This window comes from Eptesicus fuscus, chromosome 12 (assembly GCF_027574615.1).
Source record: "Eptesicus fuscus isolate TK198812 chromosome 12, DD_ASM_mEF_20220401, whole genome shotgun sequence".
Lineage (NCBI taxonomy): Eukaryota > Metazoa > Chordata > Mammalia > Chiroptera > Vespertilionidae > Eptesicus > Eptesicus fuscus.
Window position 1 is genome coordinate 86708815 of NC_072484.1, and position 20390 is coordinate 86729204.

At 48.4% G+C, this 20390-nt stretch overlaps 1 protein-coding gene across 3 annotated transcripts in view; it reads right to left on the minus strand.

Annotated features, from left to right (window-relative positions):
* DTNA (dystrobrevin alpha) overlaps positions 1-20390 on the minus strand; it is a 220514-nt gene that overhangs the window by 7346 nt on the left and 192778 nt on the right. For 2 of the 3 annotated variants that reach the window (XM_028155711.2, XM_008148310.2), the window contains 3 exons: positions 18631-18744; positions 13398-13494; positions 11353-11470 (listed from right to left, as the gene is read on the minus strand). In XM_028155711.2, the coding sequence (XP_028011512.1) occupies positions 11420-11470; positions 13398-13494; positions 18631-18744 (262 nt within the window). In that variant the 3' untranslated portion in view covers positions 11353-11419. Of the gene's footprint in view, positions 1-266; positions 357-3225; positions 3386-11352; positions 11471-13397; positions 13495-18630; positions 18745-20390 lie in introns of those variants that run through there. The other variant, XM_054723821.1, reaches the window with a different exon arrangement.

A 20390-nucleotide genomic window follows, 5' to 3' on the forward strand; every position in this document is an offset into this window, starting at 1 on the left:
TGGCTTCTTGAATTATAAGTCAATTTAAATATTTTTTAATCTATTCTTTTCTACACTATTAAACTTTCTGCATTAAGCATGTATTAATAATCTTCTCATCAGCAGCTATAAACATCAGTTAAAAATCTGAATATGGCAACCAAATATCACATAGATCTTCCAGAAAATCTTTTTAAATTCGACAGTGAGCAGGTCTCTAACAGGAGCCCCGAGAACGTTTGGGTTCCTCTGCAAAGAGCAGACAAATGAGGGGACCAGGGACACACCGGAGTTCAGCTCTTTCACGAGAGAGGACATGGTGTTAGTGATGGAATCTGCGGCCACTAGCAAGTCATTCCTTAAGTTTCTTCTTGAACCTTAAGTGAAGAAGAAATGACAATAAATAAATAAAAAATCAAAGCGTTTCCTTTCCCCCAAATTTCAGGCTGTTTATCATTTCCAAGGCCATTCTCAAGCAAGAGAAGTCCCAAGACGTCTCCTTTACAGATGCGCTTTGGTTCATTTCCTGGAAAGAAGGACAGTGCTCAGGGCAGTGGCCTCTGGCGAAGGAACACATGGCAACCGATGGGGGTTCATATAATTTACTGTCCAAACTGGGACAATTCTGCAAGTGAACGAGAGAGGTCTGAATAATAAGACGGGGTGACCCGGCACCCAGGGGGATGGTCCCAGGTAAACCAGTGTGTGTGATGGCCCTTCGGAAGAACAACCCACACAGATGAACGGCCAGCTTCTGCCAGAAGAGCCGCACCTTCCTAGCCGCTCCGATCATTTCAGCCACTACCTGGTGGCCGGGCCCACCGGATTCTCTATCACTGCAGCCCTTGTGTCCCATCGGGCCTCCCTGAGCTCCCCCTCCCCTTAGAGGTACCTCGTGGGAATGGGAACCCTGTGTACTGAATGCCCCAGAGCAGTGGTCGGCAAACTCATTAGTCAACAGAGCCAAATATCAACAGTACAACGATTGAAATTTCTTTTGAGAGCCACATTTTTTAAACTTAAACTATGTAGGTAGGTACATTGTTATTAACTTAATTAGGGTACTCCTATGCTGGCCTTTGCTAAAAACTCAAGGGGCCAAAGAGCCACAGTTTGCCAACCACTGCCCCAGAGCATGGAAAAGAGGGGGGGATTCCTCTTCTGGCTGCCAAGGCATGTGCACAGGATGTATGTCCGGTACCCTGAGCTGGAACTTAGTCCTTGTTTCTTCATGGTAGAGAGATATTAGCATGATGTTCCAGGCACGCTAAGGGTTAGATGGGTCTCGGTGGGCTGGCCTGGGGACCAGGCAGGGTTGAGATGGAGTAGAGGGCTGATCACCATAATCTTTGGGAAAAAGGGACCAAGATTCCAAATATCTGACTTAGAGATGAATTTATGCAGCACAAGCTCTTTGTGAGCTTGGCCACATTTCATTCTGTCACTTCTCAGAAAGTACAACTAAGTTAGTGAAAGGATAGATACATGAAAATTTAAAAAAACCAAAGTAGTTAGATAAAACAGTAATTCTAATAGGAAGCTCAAACTGATTTAAAATTTCCTTAAAGTAAGATTTAGGGAAAGGACATTTTTCCTTCTAAAAATTAAAGTAAAACCTTGTTACTTTGTATAACTTAAATTATTTTCTTTTTCAGAAGGATCTTCCCTTTTCCCTCATAAGAGAGAATACCTCATTCTTCCCCTTGTACAAGGTAAGTCTGTTGTCCCCATACAACAATGGGTGAGAGGGCCTATTTGCTCACACTTTTCTATATCTGGATATTATTGATTTTTTAAAACATCTTTTCATATTGTTATTGGCCATTTGTAATTTCTCTCTGTTCATACCCTTTACCTATTTTTATTTTGGGGATGTCTTCTTCTTACTGATCTCTATATGCTTTATGTCTAACGGAAATGATAAAACTTAACTGCCATATATGTTGGAAATGGTTTACTCAAAACTATTTTATTTTTGGTCTTTTGACTTTCTGCCTTCAGATAAATTCCCAGAAGTGGAATCGCTGTCTTTCTTGACCTCAGATCCATAGGTAAGAACCTGGAAGAATGCCATGATAAATTGGTAATTTAAAGAAAATGCAAATTATGAACCGAAATAAGCATGAGCTTCTTTGTGTGAAAAATAAAGAGTGTCTATAAAATACACTTAAACATATCTATCTATCATCTATCTATCTATCTATCTATCTATCTATCTATCTATCACCTATCTATCTATCATCTATCTACCTACCTACCTACCTACCTGCCTACCTATCTATCAGTGAAAAGTTGAGAAGGACCAGACTGTTAACAGTGTTCACTTCTAGGAATGAGATCAGCAGGGTGAGAGTCTGCAGGAGGATTCCCCACCCCCTCCCCCGCCTAATTTTTTCCAAATTTAAAAAATAACGGCAAGAAAAGTTTTAAAAATTGTTAAAATATTTTCAAATGAATATTTTCACTTGCCTTGGGATTCGTCCACTCTCCCCTCCCCCTTCCCAACCATGAGTGTGTAAATGGAAGAGGCCACCAGTGAGAGAATGCTGTTTGCCATCTCCCTTCAGCTCTGCGCTCCTCTATTAACTACAGAGGCCGAACTGGGTAGCCCCCCATTATAGAGGCAGATCCAGTTCTTAAGGGCATCTGTAGAATGACTACCCTTCCCTCTGATCACAGGCTAAAGAGCTGAATTGTTTCATCTCAATCTCGAGTTTGCTTTCATGCAGAGAAGCAGGAAAGGAGATCTTTCAGAATTTACAACATGGGTTCCATGGAGAGTTTCCTGAGGTATTTGTGAGAGGATTTCCCTTCCCTTAATGGGCAAAGACACATAAGAAATGGGGCCGGGCAATAGAAGCCTCAGGAAGGTAAGATGGTGAGTGCGGAACAGATTAGCCAGGAGTTTCTAAAACAGCAGGTTCTGCCAGTCACCACGGAATAGCCTAGAACCGTGGTTGGCAAACTCCTTAGTCAACAGAGCCAAATATCAACAGTACAATGACTGAAATTTCTTTTGCGAGCCAAATTTTTTAAACTTAAACTATATAGGTAGGTACATTGTTATTAACTTAATTAGGGTCCTCCTAAGCTGGCCTTTGCTAAAAACTCAAGGGGCCAAAGAGCCGCATGTGGCTCGCGAGCCGCGGTTTGCCGACCACGGGCCCGGCTTTAGACCATTCAAAGGACCGCGGTGACTTGTTTGTCACATCAAAGCAGAACACGACAAAACATAAAGCCACTTACTTTGTGCAAACGCCTCCTGCACGTCTCCCCCTACCCCCGTGAGGGAGTCCTGGGGCGTGTGGGCCGGGGTGGAGCAGGTGGACGCGGACCTCACGGGCATGGGGATGGGCCTGCTGATGGTGTGGCTGGGGGAGGAGCGAGGAGAGCCTGCCCCCTGGGTCTGGAGAGACAATGCGAGCCGTTAATTTGCTTTCCCGAGAACACCCCAAAAGCCACCCACCCCCAAGGCCTCAGTCAAATGTTAAAAACAGTCACAATGACGTTTCAAAGCTGGGGGAAACCCGAGGTCGTTGAGATGGGCGTCCGAAAACCTGAGCTGCAGGTGCAGGAAATGGAGGACTTTATTGCATTATCTGAGCTTTTGGTTGTATCTCGAGAGCTAAGGATATCAGGAGAGCACTGTTCCATACGATATGAGATGTGTCCCCGGGGAATGAGGCTACTGTTAAGCAGCGGAAATGACAAGGCGTGCCTATTTTTTCCTTGAAGGAAGTGTTACGTGGAATAAAAAGACACCTAAGGAGAAAGTTGTAAGTATACACTCGGAGACTTTTGGGGGCTGGGTCTGGCTTGTACTTCTTAAAATTTCAACCTGTCTTTCCTGGCCTCATCTGTCGAGGATAATGTAGAGTTAAGTCATGCGTGCAATATTGTGCACATTAAGTCTCATAGTAAGCATCAGACAAGGCATGCATTTTTAAATCCCGATTTTACGGGAAAAGTTGACTTCGTCAGACTGCTCAGTGGTTCGGGGGTTCCAATGGGGAAGAGACGGAAAAGCAGTCTGAGTTTCTAACTGGGGGCTGCTCTCTGTTTCCCGGAAGAGTCTCTCTCTGGGTCTACACAGCAGCAGCATTCCAGCAGGAAGAATAGGAAGCTTTAAGATGAGGGAAGAAAGAAGTAGACAACAACAAAAAACCATGGATCTCTGCACCCCAGGCCTCAGCAGGAAACCATGATTAGACAGTCACACCTCGAATCTTGCAGCTTTTGTTTCTACAGTGAGGTTTCTTCAAATTTAATTACTTTACCAAGGAAGTCAGTCACTCACGAGTAAGAAAATGCAAGGAGACCCTCGGGGCATACACAGCAGATTAGGAGTTCCCACACATTCCCGTTCAGCCTCGGGGTTCAGCCTGGGGGTCCGGTCCAGGAGAGTGAGGGCTCTGCCACGCCAGGCCCAGAGGTTCACCACCAACCCATCCAAACCCTGAGGCATGCACCCCGAGAGCCGTGCTCTGGAATATTCCATTAGATCTGTGCTGTGGGTACAGCCTCTTGCAGTTACAACACACGTCGGCCCTGTACAATGCCATGCTGCTGTTAGCTTTCCGGGGCGCAGCGTCACACACACAAGTCAAATCTATACATGGAGAACACCCGGAATTACAAAACGGAGCACAACAGCACAGAGGACAGGAGAGAAAGCATGTGACGCCCACGGGCCGAGGCCGCCACGCGCTCCCTCCCCGCCGTACCTGGGATGGGCTGTCCGGCCCAAGGAGGAGGCGTTGGCCCGCGTGCGATGCTTGGCAGCCTGCTGGCCCCAGCCCGCCGGGACGGCTCTGCTTTCCCCAGCAAACGTGGCAGCGCAATCTCCTGACCACGAACCTTCTGCTCCTGAGCTACCCCGGCATCTCCCCGCCTCCCAGGCCACTCATAAATGGCTTCACAGTGGGGCCGGGCTTTGCCAGGGGTCAAGGGTTTTCGTGTCCGTCACGGATTCTGTCCGGGCCGCTGCGGGAGGCATCTTTACTCTAAATGTGCAGATGTGGCTCCCAGAGCCCAGGGAGGTGCCCAGAATTGCCCGGGAGGTGAAGCCAGAGTGTCTGGGCAGGTGTCTGAGCCCAGCCGCTCTGACTGCCCTGGGCTGCAGGGGCCTGGATGGGCTAATGGGGGCAGATGGGGGTCAGCTGCCTCAGGGCTACCTCCCCCTGGCAACCCCTCCGGTGCATCCATTTCAAGTGCTCCTTGGCCTCCTTATCTGTCCTCCTCACTAAGGAACCAGCTGGACAGAGGGTGAAGGAGGCCTCTTAGCTATGCAGCATGGGCCACCCTCTTGGCTCTGGGAACCAGGCCTCCCCTGGGGTAGGAGGTTCCCAGTCACAGTACAACCCCACTTTGTATGTGATTTACAAAGCAAAGCGCCTCTCCATACATTTTTTTTCTGGTCTCATTTCCCTGATAATCAGTGTTATGAATGATGGTAGCTTATATTCAAAGAACAAGTTGCAGTCGATCCCAACTACGTCAATGGATCCTCCTCACAGCCACATGCGAGATATTATTCCCATTTTTCAGGTTAGCAAACGGAGGCTCAGAGGCAATAACTGGCACCACAGCTGCTGCTCAGGCTGGTGGGCCCTGTGGCCAACCAGCACACGCTTCCCTCCGGCTTCACAAAGGCGGGAGGGTGAGCACCCGGAGGGCAGGAGGCACAGCACGCAGACCCGCCAGCAAGCTGCGTGGGCGCGGGGCCTAGGGCTGCCTGCTGGGCCAGGCAACGACCTTCACTGGCGGGGTCGTGGGGAGCAGCGTGCGTGCCCAGGGGGGCAGGACAACATGTGTTGTTTCATAATGGATGTGTGGCTGTTTATACGGTGTCTGCAGGGTACTGTATCTCTAAAACTGGAAGACTCCGAATTCTGGGACATCTCAGCTCTGGGGCTGTGGGCCTGCATCTCAGTGTTGGAATGGCTGTCCTGGGCTGTCCTGTTCAGCAGCCCTGATCACACCTGTCCCGCCAGGCTCTGCAGCACAGGCTGCTCGTGGGTCACCCCCGCCCCTCCGGGCCGGTGCCTGGCCTTCCTCACCTTCCTGACTCTGAGACCCTTCCCTCCGCGACGTTCTCCCTGCTCCTCGCGCACTGAGCTCCCTGCTCTTTGTGTCTGTCTGAGGCCTTCCCAGCCACACCTCTTCATGCTTAATGCCTGGTCTCCAAGGCCAACGTTCCCTAGTTCCCTACTTCTCTCTGCCTGCTTCCAGAACTCCTTTTCGGGGGGGGTGGGGGGTGAGGGGTTTCCGTGTTGAGAGAAAAATAATTGACCGTAGTTATGCGTAAAGGGAAAAACAATCGAGGGAATCTGACACCAATGTGTGAATGACTAATAGCAACCATCTCCCAAGTGAATCTCTAATTGGTGCAATTTCAAGCCGTCAGATTACGTGAAGAATGCGAGTGGGAGATTCTGTGCTGAAGAAGGTTCAGCGGCATCCTTCCTGCAATTTGCAACACCCATGCCTTGTCCAGTCTTTGCCTGGACCTTTGGGGGGGCCCTGGACCCCCTCTCTTGGTGAGGACAGTGCCCAGACTTTGCCTGGACCTTTGGGGGGGCCCTGGCTTCTGGACCCCCTCTCTCTTGGTGAGGACAGTGCCCAGTCTGATGCGTGGTACCCAGCTCTGGCCTTCCCTTTGTTGCTCTCGTAGGGCCACTCGGAAAGGACAGGAGCCGGCTGGCACTGGGGAGACCAGCAGAGCAGATACCACCGAGTCTTATGTCCCAGGAGTGGCCTCTGCAGAAGGGCGGCCGCTGGCCTGGGCCTGCAGCACGGGTGTCTGCTAACAACTCCAGGAGAGCTAGCCTGACCAGTCTCCGTGAACACCCTTCCCTGGAAATTACCCGCTGATTCATGGAGCGAAGCCTTAAGGGATACTGGTCCATGCCAATCAATATATAGACCTAAAATTCCCTAGAAGGGAGTTGATTTATGGAAGAAGGAAAACATATATCATACTTGGAAAATTTAAAATAGCTCTCTTCCTAGAGAATAAAGGAAAAATTCATTTCTACACTCCACCCTCTGAATCCACTCAAGTTGCTGTTGTATACATTTTTTAAAAGTCTGACAAGATCCATAAATTTTCTGATCTCCCCCTCACCCACCCCAGGAAGTATTTTGGTTTCCACTCAGCACCAGAAAGGGCTGCATCCAGGAAGGGACCCAATGCCCCACTACGGAACCAGCCCTGCCGGGAGCCATGGCAGAGGACGGCCGAGAGGCGGCAGTGGGTGGCACCACGTCCCCCTCCTCCCGTCTACCTCTCAGGTGTGGCTGAGAACACAGCCCAGTCAGGCCTGGTTTTGCTTAGCAGCCTGGGGAGGTAGAGCAGAGCAGTGTTGCGCTACCTCCAACCCTCTTTCCATCCTTCCTCCCAGTACACATTCGCTGACTCATCGTAGGGATGGTTGGGTACCGCGCGCGATGAGGTCACAGATGGGGTGACTGACTCTGACCTGTCTGGCAGGAGCATCACTGGACTTGGGTCCTAAGAGCAGAGATTTCCAGGCAGAAGAGAGGAGGTATGGGGAGGAGAGAAGAGCACTCCGGGCCGTGGAGCATCAGGAGCGAGGCAGGGGAAGTGGGAGGGATATGGCAGGTAGGACTGGGAGGCCAGTGGGACAGAGTGAAGCTGGGAAGGGGAGGGGCCTGGTTTGGGGGCCTCCAATGTCATAAAAGGGGCTAGACTTCATCCTGAACTAATTTTTACTTTTCTAGAATTAATTAACCAATCCCTAACATTAAAAATGGATGTGTGTGTGTGTGTGTGTTTGAAAGACAGAGACAGAGAGAGAGAGAGAAGAGAGAGAGGGAGGGTGGGAGGGAGAGAGAGAGAAAGAGAGAGAGAGAGAGAGAGAGAGAGAGAGAGAGAGAGAGAGAGAGAGAGAGAGACTAAGACTCTGGGAGAGTACGTTTTTGAACACTAGATGTTAGCCTTTATATTGCAGCTGATTATTTATGATAAGAATTGTCCATGCTCCCACCCTCGCTTTTGATTGCTTCACTACTCCACAGAATACACACCAGAGAGGAAGAGCAAGGGACATAGAGAAAGGCGAAACCTAAGCTGGTAACATTTGTCCTTTCTGGCCTGTTCATGTCCCACAGCATGTTTGGGAGAAGCGGGAACCTGAGTGACTATGATTTCAAGCCACCTAGTTGTAAACAGAAGAGACTGGGGCAGGAAGTGAAACCTGGAATGATGTTTGACCATCTTCCCCTGATGGAGACACTGTTACTGTAAGGAAGAAAGTGAGTGCATGACTGTGTGTGGGTGTGCTTGTAAAGTATGGGTCAATCGAGAAAGTTTACATACATCCATGTGTATATGTGTGCACACACACATATATTCATACTTCTATCTAACATGCATATGGTATTTTCCAAAGTGCTGGTAGGTCCATTATCTTTTTAAACCCATACAACCACCTGGTGAGCCGTGTCATAATAGTATATTTGAAATAAATTCCCAGGAAGGTAACTGCCTTACTCAAGACCTTCCACTGCAGGAGAAGAGCTGGGACCGCGACAGTTCAGGTCTAGCTCCAGCAATCTTCCTAAGGAGTTACTACTGAGGTCATCCTCAGCTCAGATTTAGCTGGTTTTAGATTGGGACATAATATTTGGCGCTGGAAGTACACCAGAGACTCTGGAACATACATACCGTCACTGAAATTATACCCCAGCCGCCTTCATTATTATCTTTTTATGAGTGTTCTTTTTACGATGCCTTCAATAAATCTTAAATATACACAAAGAAGAAAGAGGGTAGGATAATTTCAATTCAAGTTTTGTAAAAAAATTTATTGCTTATCATATCATAATCATTGTTATATATATATTACAGGCACTATTTAAAAAAAATCATGTTCTTTCCTCAAGGGGAATAAATTCATGCATTACCTCTAACAAGGAAAGTATAAGTAGGAACTATATAGACCAGTATAATAAAATACATCGAACCACACAGACGTAGGATAAAGCAAGGAGAGGTTATTCCGTCAGCACAGTTTGCTGTGTGCGGTGTCTGAAGTCTGAGTCTACAAAGAGAACGTCCCCCGAGGGGAAAGGCTTATAAACGGGACAGGATTTAGAAGCAGACGCCGGACCAAAGCCTCTGAATTCTCCCCTAGGTGAGTCCAGGCGCCGGAAGTCAGTGTGTGTGGAGGGCGTTTGCTTGTTCCTGGTAGAACTGCCTCCCGGGCCTGGGGGGGGGAGGGGGGGGGAGGCTGCCTTTAACCTGCCTGAAGGCCAGTGTGAGCAGCAGCCGTCCCAGAGCTGCCACAGCACTGTCCCTGGTGCTGCGCACGCCCCTCCTGCAGAGCCCTGAGGGAAGACTTTCCTTTTACTTTTTACGCCAACAGAAACCCGGTCCCCTGAGAACCAGTATTTCCGTCCCAATAAAACCGCCAATTGTGGTTTCCCTGTTGGCCTCCTTGCCGGTGAGCTCAGAAGAATACTCCCGTCCCTTATAATGAGCACATGTGCACTTTTTCTTTCCTTCTTTGATTTCTCTAGTTTATGAAGTCCTTGTGTATGTTATATTTGTTGTAAGCTACTTCAGGTCCTTTTAAAAAAGGGGCTTGCGTATAAAAGCAAATAAATGCAAACTCCGCCCCCCCCCCCCCCCGCCCCCAAGCAGACAAGGCACTGCTGACATCTGGGTGTTGGCAATAATGGCCTTGCCGTACCCAGGCAGCCGAACCGCTGCTGGCTGCCGCCGGGCTCCGTGGGGAGGAGCAGGAAGGAAAGGAGGCAGCAGTGCTCTTATGGGCGCTGCCAGGGCCTAGCCCTCTGCATGTGAACGTCCTGACTCTGCATCTACGGGTTTGTGAGCTTCCTGGTCCACTGAGCATCTGAAGAAGGCGTTCGTTGCCTGGGAAACGGGAGAGGAGTCCCAGAGGGAAATGGACAAAGCCAGGCTGGCTGGTTACAGGCGGCCGGCTGCTCTCTCTCTCCACCAGGAGGGCGGTTGTATGGGACCTCACGTCCTTTTCTTCCGCACACGCCGGGGAAGGGAGGGAAAGAGGCTGCCTGCAGAGAGAAGCGCACGGCGAGGCCTTCCTGTCTCCCATGACCCCGAGTGTGGGAAGTACGTAGCAATGCCCCATGTATGCGTTCACGGGCAATGATACAGGCTGCCAATGTGTGTCCTTCGCCCAGGGGCACTGCCTCTCATTAAAAGTGGACTTTCGTTTTAGTAATTTTTTTCCCCCACAAAATACAAAAGAATGTAATACATTGTCTTTATTGTCTGACATTACAGATTCGTTTTACACTTTTCTTTCTTTCTTTCTTTTTTTTTTTTTTTTTTTACAGACCAGGGGAATGAATAAAGGTTAAAAATGTGTCCAGCATTTTGCAAACATTCTTTGTTACACACAAACACACACAATGAATAATAGGAAAGAGAATACAGAAGAATTAAAAGGCAGGTTGAAATCGGACAGGCTGTCGTTCTAATCGACCCGTGGGAAGAACGGGGAACTTTTTGATGGTACTGGGGGGCGGGGTGTGCTGTCGTACACAGCTTGGTACATGCACTGGAAGGTGAAGCTGCTTTGTTTTGCTGCCACTGGATTATGATTACTTTTTGAGTATGCTGCTCCCTCTGCTGGCCTCTGAACCGCAGGGTTGGAGACAGGGTTTCCGTTTAGGAGTTTGGGCCACAGTGCGGGCCTCGGTGTCCCTATTCCTAGAGATGGAGGTGAGGACCCTGGGAGCTCCCAGAGCAGAGAGGTTCTCAGTGAGCAGAGGAGGCGGAAAGTGTCCTATTCGTTTGAGATTACGGTCACCCAGTGGTAGGGATTCCGCTTGGGAGAACGAAACACTGGGACGTGAATAAGTACCGAGTAGAGTCTTTCTCTCAAAAGATTGAGCACATTTTGGTGAGCAGTGGGGAATTGGGGCTTAATAATGATATAACAAGAAGAGACAGAGTTGACTAATTTTTTAAAAAAGAGGTCCCACACCTTTTCAGTAAAATGGAAACGGACGGGCTACTCGCAGCATCACAGGATGTCCCGGGAGCTTCGGTGTGCTGCGGGTTTTACCTAGTGCAGCTTTAGCGTCTGTGATGGGTACCTTCCTATTAGGAAAAGGGTTTGCTCCACAACCCAGAGAAGCATGAGGCTGGTTTGATATTTAGACCCCCCCCCCCCAGAGACCTAAAAAGTGTCCCACAAATTACAATTTGTTCCCTCTTCTCAAAAGTGTAATAGTTCTTCTTTTGATGCTGACAGAAGTCATAGTTATAAAAAATGCTCAATTTAACATATTTCAATTCAAGCACTATATTGAAAAGGAAGCAAATTAGTATGATTTTTTTTTTCTCTTTCCAAACTGAAGCATGAACATACATTAGAGGCAAAAGCAATGAGAGAAACAGCAGGACGGCAGGCCCCTCCGCTGTTAGTTAAGACCTGCAGTAGGGAACATAACTTACTCCCTGCTTCAGTTCTTCTTCCTACAGAAAGATGGAACCAATAACAGTTAGGTTACCCAGGGTTCCGAGAAGAGCATACATACACGGTGAAGGGAAGCAGGTGGGGGCACATCAACACAGCTTTGGTGGCAGGTCAGCTCTCTTTCTACCTCAGTGACTTCAGTCCTAAAACTATAGACTCATCTCCTTCCTCCCTGTGCCAACCATCTTTCAGTACCACCTGCCTGTCCTGGTGTGTGTACATCCTGGTACCTTAGGCTGCTCAGTTAGGTCGATGCCCCAATGGCTGGGGGTAAACAGACTTTCATCCAGTGCGATGGTGATAGAATTTACAGGCATATAAGCAGGGGGATGTGTGCAAAGCTCCCTGTCACTTAGTGAAGAGGAAGATGGGATCGGCCTCCTTCATTTGGTATATTTGGAAAGGAAAGCAGGAAGAGCTTCTCAGGGTCATCAAATGAGAGGACAGGCCAGAAACAGCAACAGGTCGTTAATGATCTAGTCCCGTCTTAACACATACAGAACCACAGAAACCGAATTCTACACATGGCATGTCTAACACGCTGACGGTAGTGTAGTAACGAGAAAGCTCCCAACACCGATGGCGGGAAAAGTCAACTAAGGAATAAAAAAGAGTAAAGGAAACGAAAGAAAGAAGTGGTAATGTACAGCAGTGCCTGACAGGTTCCACGGTAGGTTTCAGCCAGTGTTTGTTAAAGAAAAGGAAGGAAAGACGGGAGGGAGAAAAGGAGGAGAAAGAGGAAGAGGAGGAGGAGAAGGAGGAGGAGGAGGAGGAGCTAGGGAGGGAGAGGGAGAGAGGGAGGGAGGGAAAGGAGAGAAGGAGGGAGGGAGAGGAAGAGAGAGAGAGAGAGAGAGAGAGAGAGAGAGAGAGAGAGAGAGAGAGAGAGAGAGAGAGAGAGAGAGAATGAGAATGCAGAACAACAAAGGAAGGTGTGCCAGGGATGTGAGGGATCCATGGATGGACTGGGAGTCAGGACCTCTGCCTCACAAGTGAGCGGCCCCAGGGGCTGTGCCTCTGTCATCGTAAGGAAGTTCTAGTCGCTGCCTTTGGCATGTACAGTTGTTGCAGCCCATCCTGGCTCATGCGTGTGTGTGTCAGGCCGGGGGACGGCACAGCACTGAAACTTCTACTGGGCTGACTACGGACACGTGGCCACAATTAGTCTACTTTTGACTTATAATGGGACTCAGTGTACACTGAACAGGGGCCCAGGGCTTATGAAAGGAAGAATGTCACTTCCCAGAGAGAATAACGGTTCCAGCACTCTGCAGAGGACTCCCAGAGCTCCTCATGAAACTCTGCCTCAGAAAGGTAAGGAGATCAATAACATTTTCAAACAAGTTCAACTCTATGAAACTAGATTTGTTAGTAATTTATCAGGAATTTCTTTTTGGCCCAAGAAATGAATATTCCTCAGGCAACAGGAATAAAAAAAAAAAGGAGATATTTCCATTTACAGTTTGCATTCGAGATCCATGGAACTTATGTGACTTGCTGCTAAAGCCACCCAGGTCAGATAAAAAATTTTACTGGAATTAATAAAGCTACTCCTCTGAAACTACGATCACCAAAAGTTAATTCATCACTACATCTTCATTTCATGAATTAGACATTAACTTCTGTTCAATTTAATCAGAACTGCTGAAAGCTAGTAAAGTAAACGTTTCTAAATAAGTCCAGTTTTATTACGTTCAAGGACACATGAAACTGGAAATAAGCCGAGAAGCTGTTCCATGATAGTCCTCAGTCATCAGGTTCCAGAAAATGGATAAGGGTAAGCCCGCTACTTGACTGCTATCATGTGATGTAGCTGAGAAAAGTTCTGATGTCTGAATTTAAGACTGCATTTTGGGGAAATCACATATCGGGATTATAAAAAATGATGCACATTATGTGCACAAAATTTCACAAATGCCAACGTCTTACCTTGAGTAGCTTCATGAGACCTTCTAACTGGACCATCAGCTCCCGCCGGCTCTCCTGCAGAGCGGACATCCTCTGCTCCAGCTCGTCCTTGCGCTGTCTGAGAAAGCAGCAGCCGTCATCAGAAACAGCATCCAACAGCCCAGTCACTCACACTCCCCATCGGGTGGGACTAGGGGACCCCCAGGGGAAGGGCATCTCTGGGTGTCTGCTGACATGGTTACTAGGCAGGGAACTGTCCAATGACTGAGCAAATACAGCTCTGAGGTGTACATTTATTTGTTAGAAATCATACTAAAATAGAATTAAAATCCTTTCACTTCTCCCCTTTTACGTTGGATTAGCCTTAGATAAACTCTTTTTTTGAAAATATTTTCATTCATTTCAGAGAGGAAAGGAGGGGGAGAGAGATAGAGAAATCAATGATGAGAGAGAATCATTGATCGGCTGCCTCCTGCACGCACCACACTGGGAATTATGCCTGTAACCCAGGCATATGGCCTGACTGGGAATCGAACTGTGACTTCCTGGTCCATAGGTCAATGCCCAACCACAGAATCATGCCAGCTGGCCAAGATGAACTCTTTTCTTAATACTTACTATGTCATGGCCCCTGTGCTATGCCATTGGGTTTCCTTAACACAACAAATAAAAACCAAACCATCACTGAAAAAGGCCAATCCCCATCCAGCTGGGAGGGGTCAGTGGTTAAGTGTTGACCCATGAACCAGGAGGACATGGTTCCATTCCTAGTCAGAGCACATGTGGGGGTTTCAGGCTCAGTCCCCAGTGAGGTATGTGCAGGAGGCAGCCAATCAATGATTCTCTCTCATCATTGATGTTTCTATCTTTTCCTCGCCCTTCTTTTTCTCTAAAATCATCAAAAATGTATTTTTAAAAAAGAAAAAGGCCAATTCCACAAATTCTCCAAACCCAAGAATCCTTTATAAATCTCACAGAAAACACTTATTACCTTAATGTTTGAAAATTGGATTTAGAAAAGTACATTTTCCATCTGTTCCATCCTTAGTATGCAAAGTAGTGCCTTTCAGAGGTCAAATATTAATGTTGCATAGTTATCACAGTCAATCTAAATTTTTTGGTTTTGGTTTGCTTTAAGTAAAGTCAGAATAAAGAAATTCCTATATAATTGTTTTAACTAAAAATAATCTACAAGGCTTGTCTTTGTTTAATTTAATTTTGTTTTGTAGAACAATTAAACTGCCAACAAGAATGGAATTGTCACGCATGACAATCTATACTCTTATTATTGATGTTGACACTAAGAGGTATAAAAAATATCCTTAAGAGGGGGAATAAATGAAACAGTCTGAAGGTGAATATTAATGGCTCACATTTCTGAAGTATATGTATGCATTTCAAATCAATTTAAAATTCGATTATTTAGTGACCATTAGTGACTAAGTAATACATTTTTTCTTGCCCCAAAGGCTTCTCTGTCTGAGTCGCAAACAATGTGTGGATGTTTTAACCGTATGTGCATTAGCGCAGGGGTGGACATGCCTCGTCTCATGGCACAGACACAATATTAGGTGGAGCTACAGCAGGGACTCTGCGATGAAAAGCTGACAATCTGAAAATGAAATGTCACACTGAGTTAGGCCAAGGGCTCATCCTATTGAAGGATATTCTGTGGGAGGACAGGCTATAGAGATAAGTGCGACACCTCTAATTTGCTTTCAGATAGGCTCACTCCATAACGAATGACGAATTTAAAATTTATAAACACACCTCAACTCTTTTTGAATATATTTTCAGCTTTTTATTGCCACTTAAGGCTTACTGCCAGAGCAATCTTTCCTTAGATTTCCTTAACAACTGCCTCTTTCCTGAATCCTGGGGATAAGAAACAGCAATTCTATGCAAGAGTGAATGCGGAGCAGAGCACATAGGAAGTGTTGGGTTAGCACACAGAAATGCCCATCAGATCATCCTAGTTAGTTGTTAGATCTGGTTTACAAACTTGGCTTTCAGCTTTGTTGTGGCTAAAGTGAAAAGGAAAATATGATCGTTTAGAAAGGTCACAGTGCTCTTCAGATAAAAAAATAAACTATGATTTCACGAGGAGCAGAGCTCTGCTCCGTTCTCCCCTCTCCTGTCCCTGAGCTAAAAGAACTTGGGCCAGTTGGTTTCTCAACAAAAGGGCCCGGGAAGGAGGTAACGGAAGGAGAAGACCTCTCTCAGAGCTTCAGAAAGGCGTTTCTGTGGCTGTTTGACTTGGCCGCCCCTCCATGTGAACGGAGGCCAAAGTAACTATGCAAGAGGCCATTGTCTTGGAGTGCTTTCAAAATATGACATGATGAAAGAATAAAACTTAGAACACTGGGAGCTGGGTTTCTTAACCTGGGATGTCAGGGCATCTGTGAAATCCACGAATTGTGAAAGTGCTTAGCACAGAACAAGTGGTTTATAAGTTCCTAGAGAAATATTCTTTTTAAAAAATATGGTTTTATTGACTTTTAGAGAGAGGAAGGGAGAGGAATAGAGAGATAGAAACATTGATGAGAGAATCATCAATCAACTGCCCCCTGCATGCCCTCTACTGGGGATCGAGCCCGTAACGTGGGCATGTGCCCTGATCTGGGATGGAACTGGTGATCTCTTGGTTCATGGGTTGAAGCTCAACTGCTGAGCCACATCGCCGGGCTAGAGAAATACTCTTAAAGGGAGGGTATTTCTTGCAGGCAGAAGAAATGTGTAGAGTGTGAAGGCAGGCAAAGCAAATCAGCTGGGATTAGGTGTCTCAGGCCTCAGGCCTCAGGCCTCAGGTGTGGGGCACCAGCTGAGAGTGGGGCCAGAGGTACATGGGTTCTTGCAGGCCAGACTCCTTCGTGTAGCTCTAGGCTCAGCGGGGGCCATGGGAATACCAAGTCAGGACCAGAGGGAAGAAATGTCAGTTGGAAAACGCATCAACAGTGACCCAGGCACATCAAGATGCCTTCCCAGACTGGATTATCCAAATGGAACCAAATATGTTGGAAGGCAAATGCTAACTGGTGGGAATTGATGGAAATGCTGATGAAAAGTTCCTAGTCATCATCCCTCCACTAGAGAATGGGACAGCCAGTAGAAGAGGCATAAAGGACATTTCAGGTGGAGAAAAAGTCCTCAGCTGTGTAGATGAGGGACCACTCTGCTTCCGAGTTGCTTTATTCAGTTATATTTCTGCATGTATCCAACTTAATTTTCAACTTGTGAGCTTGGAGGGCCTACACCATCCTATCTGGTGAAAGATACTTTCAAACAGTCCTTCCTTTTATATGTCTTTGAGGAGGAGGAAGATGTGAAACGTCACTTTGTCCTTCTTTTCGTTTTCACCCTTTCTGGGGATGGTGTGGTAGAATGTGCAAGAATTTCCAATCATCTCTCTGAAGAGAGACCAGAAATCAAACAGGTCGGAAAGGAAGAATTCCTGTTTCGTCCGTTAACTGATTTAGTTATTCTAAAGTATGATGTGACCTCAGCAGCCCCACCAGGTGCAGGTTCTGTAGATTTCCTTTCCAAACTCAGATTTATTCCTGTGGAGGGTTGGTCCCACCAAGCAGGGCCTGCAGGCTGGGCCAGCGGTGCTGCCGTGCTCCGATGTTAACATGTCTGAAGAGCAGGGTTAGAGCGGAACCCCCAGAAACATCCATGGCTCCCATCACGAGGTATTTGGTAAAAAAACAGAGCCAAACAGAACCTGCCTCATTTAGTCGCTTCATATGGAGAAAGTAAAGGACAGCCTAATTCTGGCGAAGGTTTCTGAAAAGAGGCATTGCTACAATCATGGCCCACTTGACAATGGGGAAGTGCTCTGGAAGAGGCATCCGTGGGTGGTTTTGTTGTGTGAACATCACAGAGGGCACTTAACAAACCTAGATGGTCCAGCCGGCACACCTAGGCCACATGGTGTAGCCTACTGCTCCCAGGCTACACGCCTGTAGAGCACGTTCCTGTCTGTGCAAAGCAATATGAGATCACATCAAGCACAAGACAAAACGATGCTATCAAGAGACAAAGTAAACACAAGATGTGTGAGGCTGCTGCCGCCGGCACAACGTGGCATACTGTTTTACAGCAAACTGTGTTTTAAAAATAGAAAGAGGCTACACTAAAACGACGATAGAAGGTGTAGTATTGTAACTACATAAAGTGGAGCATGGTCGTTTATTATCATCGCCCAGCATTATGCGCTGTACAGAGTTGTATGCGCTATACTTTCGCCTGCCTGGCAGCTCAGTAGGCTGGTTGACACCAGCATCCCCAACGCACTGTGCCACTACGATATGACGGCCACGACATCATAGGCAACAGGAGCTTTTCAGTTCCATTACAGACTTATGCGACCACCGCCGTCTATGCGGTCTGCTGTCTACTGGAACAGCGCTTTGTGGCACGTGACTATACGTAAGAAGTAGGCCCCGTGTCAGGAATATAGTTGGCACCCAAACGGAAAGATGGGAAGTGTGCTGTCCTTGCTAACTGAAAGTGCCTTGTGAAGCAGGACATTGCCACGAGGGAATGCCTTGGAATTTATGTTCGTTTTGTTTGCTACACACGTAGGTTTGAGCATGTGCCATATGCAAGGCAGGGAGGGAAGCCAGTTTGACACGGAGCCCAGGCATGCCTTCCCTTCGCTCACGGGCGCAGAGGGAGCCACGGCCTCACCCACATCCTGCTACTTCTACCTTCCCGACTCGGAGAAGGGCACTGAGGTTCGGGGGCCGGACCGGTGACCTCAGGTCCTTTCCAACACAAATGCTTTATGTTGACAGGGGAGGTAAGCCCAGGTCTTAACTCTCAAATGCAGCACAAGGAGGTGTGGGGACCATGTTTTGAGATCTGTAAGTAAAGCTATTAGGGACCCAGATTTAGAGAAAACCAGTCTCCCTTTTATGGGTTCCAGGTACATATTTAAATGTAAAAATGTTTTGATCACTTGTATTATAAACATACTTTTGAGGGTACAAATAACTCAAGAAATCTGAGTTAAATTTTTTTCCAGTGAGAGATTTTGTTTCTGACCTAAAGGATGATTTCCTTTCTCTATATCAAATGAAAGAATAAAATAGAAACAGCTTCTCCCTCAAACCCCCAAATCTCAGCAATAAGGTGCGTGCAATTAAAGAACAAACAGAGGTCAGAAGCTGGCGAAGGGCCGGTGCTGGCCGGACTGCTAGGCCTCCTGGAAGACGCGGGCACCGGTCCCCCTGAGACCCGGGGCTCCTCTTACCTGAGGAGCCGCAGCTCGGCCAGCAGAGTGGGGTTCTGCTGCGCCTTCTCCGGAGTGGGCTGCGAGGCCTGTTCGTGCTCCAGCCGCAGCCGCTGGATCTCCTGTAAGATTTCTCTTGGGAGAGAGGAGGAAGGCCAGAAACCAGGGTCAGTCACCTCTCAGAGCATCCAGGACCTCACGTCTGAGCAGAGCGGCTCAGGGCCACCAGCGCCCAGAAGGGGTCTGAGCAGCACCCACCCTCCCTAACCCAGCTGTTTACGAGGCGTGGCTGCAGCTAGGGGCCGCGTGGAGGAGAGGGTCCGACTCCCTCTCGGGCCCATCGGAGCTGGGAGGAGGCTGCAGCACCCCCGAGCCTTCGGGCTGAGCGTTCTCACCGGACCTGCCCCTCTCTCTCTCTCTGGCGGGGAATATCACGCCGTGGGCATGTGCTCGGCTTGGGACAGTGCATGGCTAACGGGACAAACACGTGTCTTCCTGTTATTTACGGTCACACTGACACCAGACAGGGGCTGCCACTTCCAAGGCAGCGGGCTCGGAGGGGAACCAGGGATACACGGTGCTCGTTTCACAAAACGAAATAACCCCCCTCGCTCGCCAGGAATGACATCGCGCTCACGGAATTGATCTGAGAAGGTCACGCTTGGGCGGAATTCTCTCTCTTTTCCTCACACTGTCAGCCTTAGCGATGGGTCCCAATGAGAGCAGCCTTAGAGGGAAAGCGGTTTTAAGAGGGTTCCCTGTAATTGGTCTGTGACATCAGAGAGCTCTCGGCGTGACCTCTGTCAGGGCTGAGATGGATGTGGGGCCTGGGCTGCCCTGCACGGAGGTGAGCATCAGGCCGAGCATAAAGCAGAGGCGACCTGTGTAAGGCAAACGGCCCCTAAGTGAGCGAGAAGCCATTAGAAGGTAACAAGTCACATGTTCCTGGGGGCGGGGTGGTCTCCCAGCCAACGCAGTGCGTCGGGCCAGTGAGACAGAACAGAGCCCCGGACGGCAGGAGAGCCGGGGGAGCGGGGGGCTGGCCTCCTCTCCGGAAGGCCCGTTCACCCCGGTCTGCTTCACCAGCACCAGCACCCAGAGGCCGGTCCCCAGCCACCCCCGCCTCCTGAGGACGGGGAGAAGGTTGGCCGTCATCAGCGGGCTTCCCCCTTTTTCTGGCTCCCCTTTGTGTTCCAGGGCGGAAACATTTCAGAGCAACATTCCACGGAACCCCAGCACGTGAGAGGAAGGGTGCTCCTGGTCCTTGCTCCCCCCGCCCAGGCGCCTCTCCGGAGGCTCCAGGGTCTCTCGGAGCTCAGCCTGAACCCAGTGCCCTGGCTGAAGACCTCCAGGGCCAACACCCTGATATGCCAGGACTCTCCCTGGCTCTCCTTGTTGTTGTAGGGACAGAACCATGGCGGAGCCATGTAGCCCAAGGAGGAAGCAGCTCTGATGAGAAAGAATAACGGTAAGCTATGGAAGGAGCCCCGAGTGCTTGGTCTATAAGGAGCTATGCTGTCTTCTGTAATCGTAGTCTATTTCACCCCCATAACAATCCTATTATATATCGGTACCACTGTTTTCTGTTTCATGAACGAGGACATCAAAGAGCAGGCCAGCGGGAAGACTTGCCCAAGGTCAGTAGCACATTAGTGGTAGAGAGGACCTGAACCCGGGCTTGTTCGCTCCGGAGCTCCTATAGATCAGGCTCCCGCAGCCTTTGGTACTTGCTCTGGCAGGTCTAGCCCAGCCTCCTCAGACGTGGCCTTAAACATCCACGC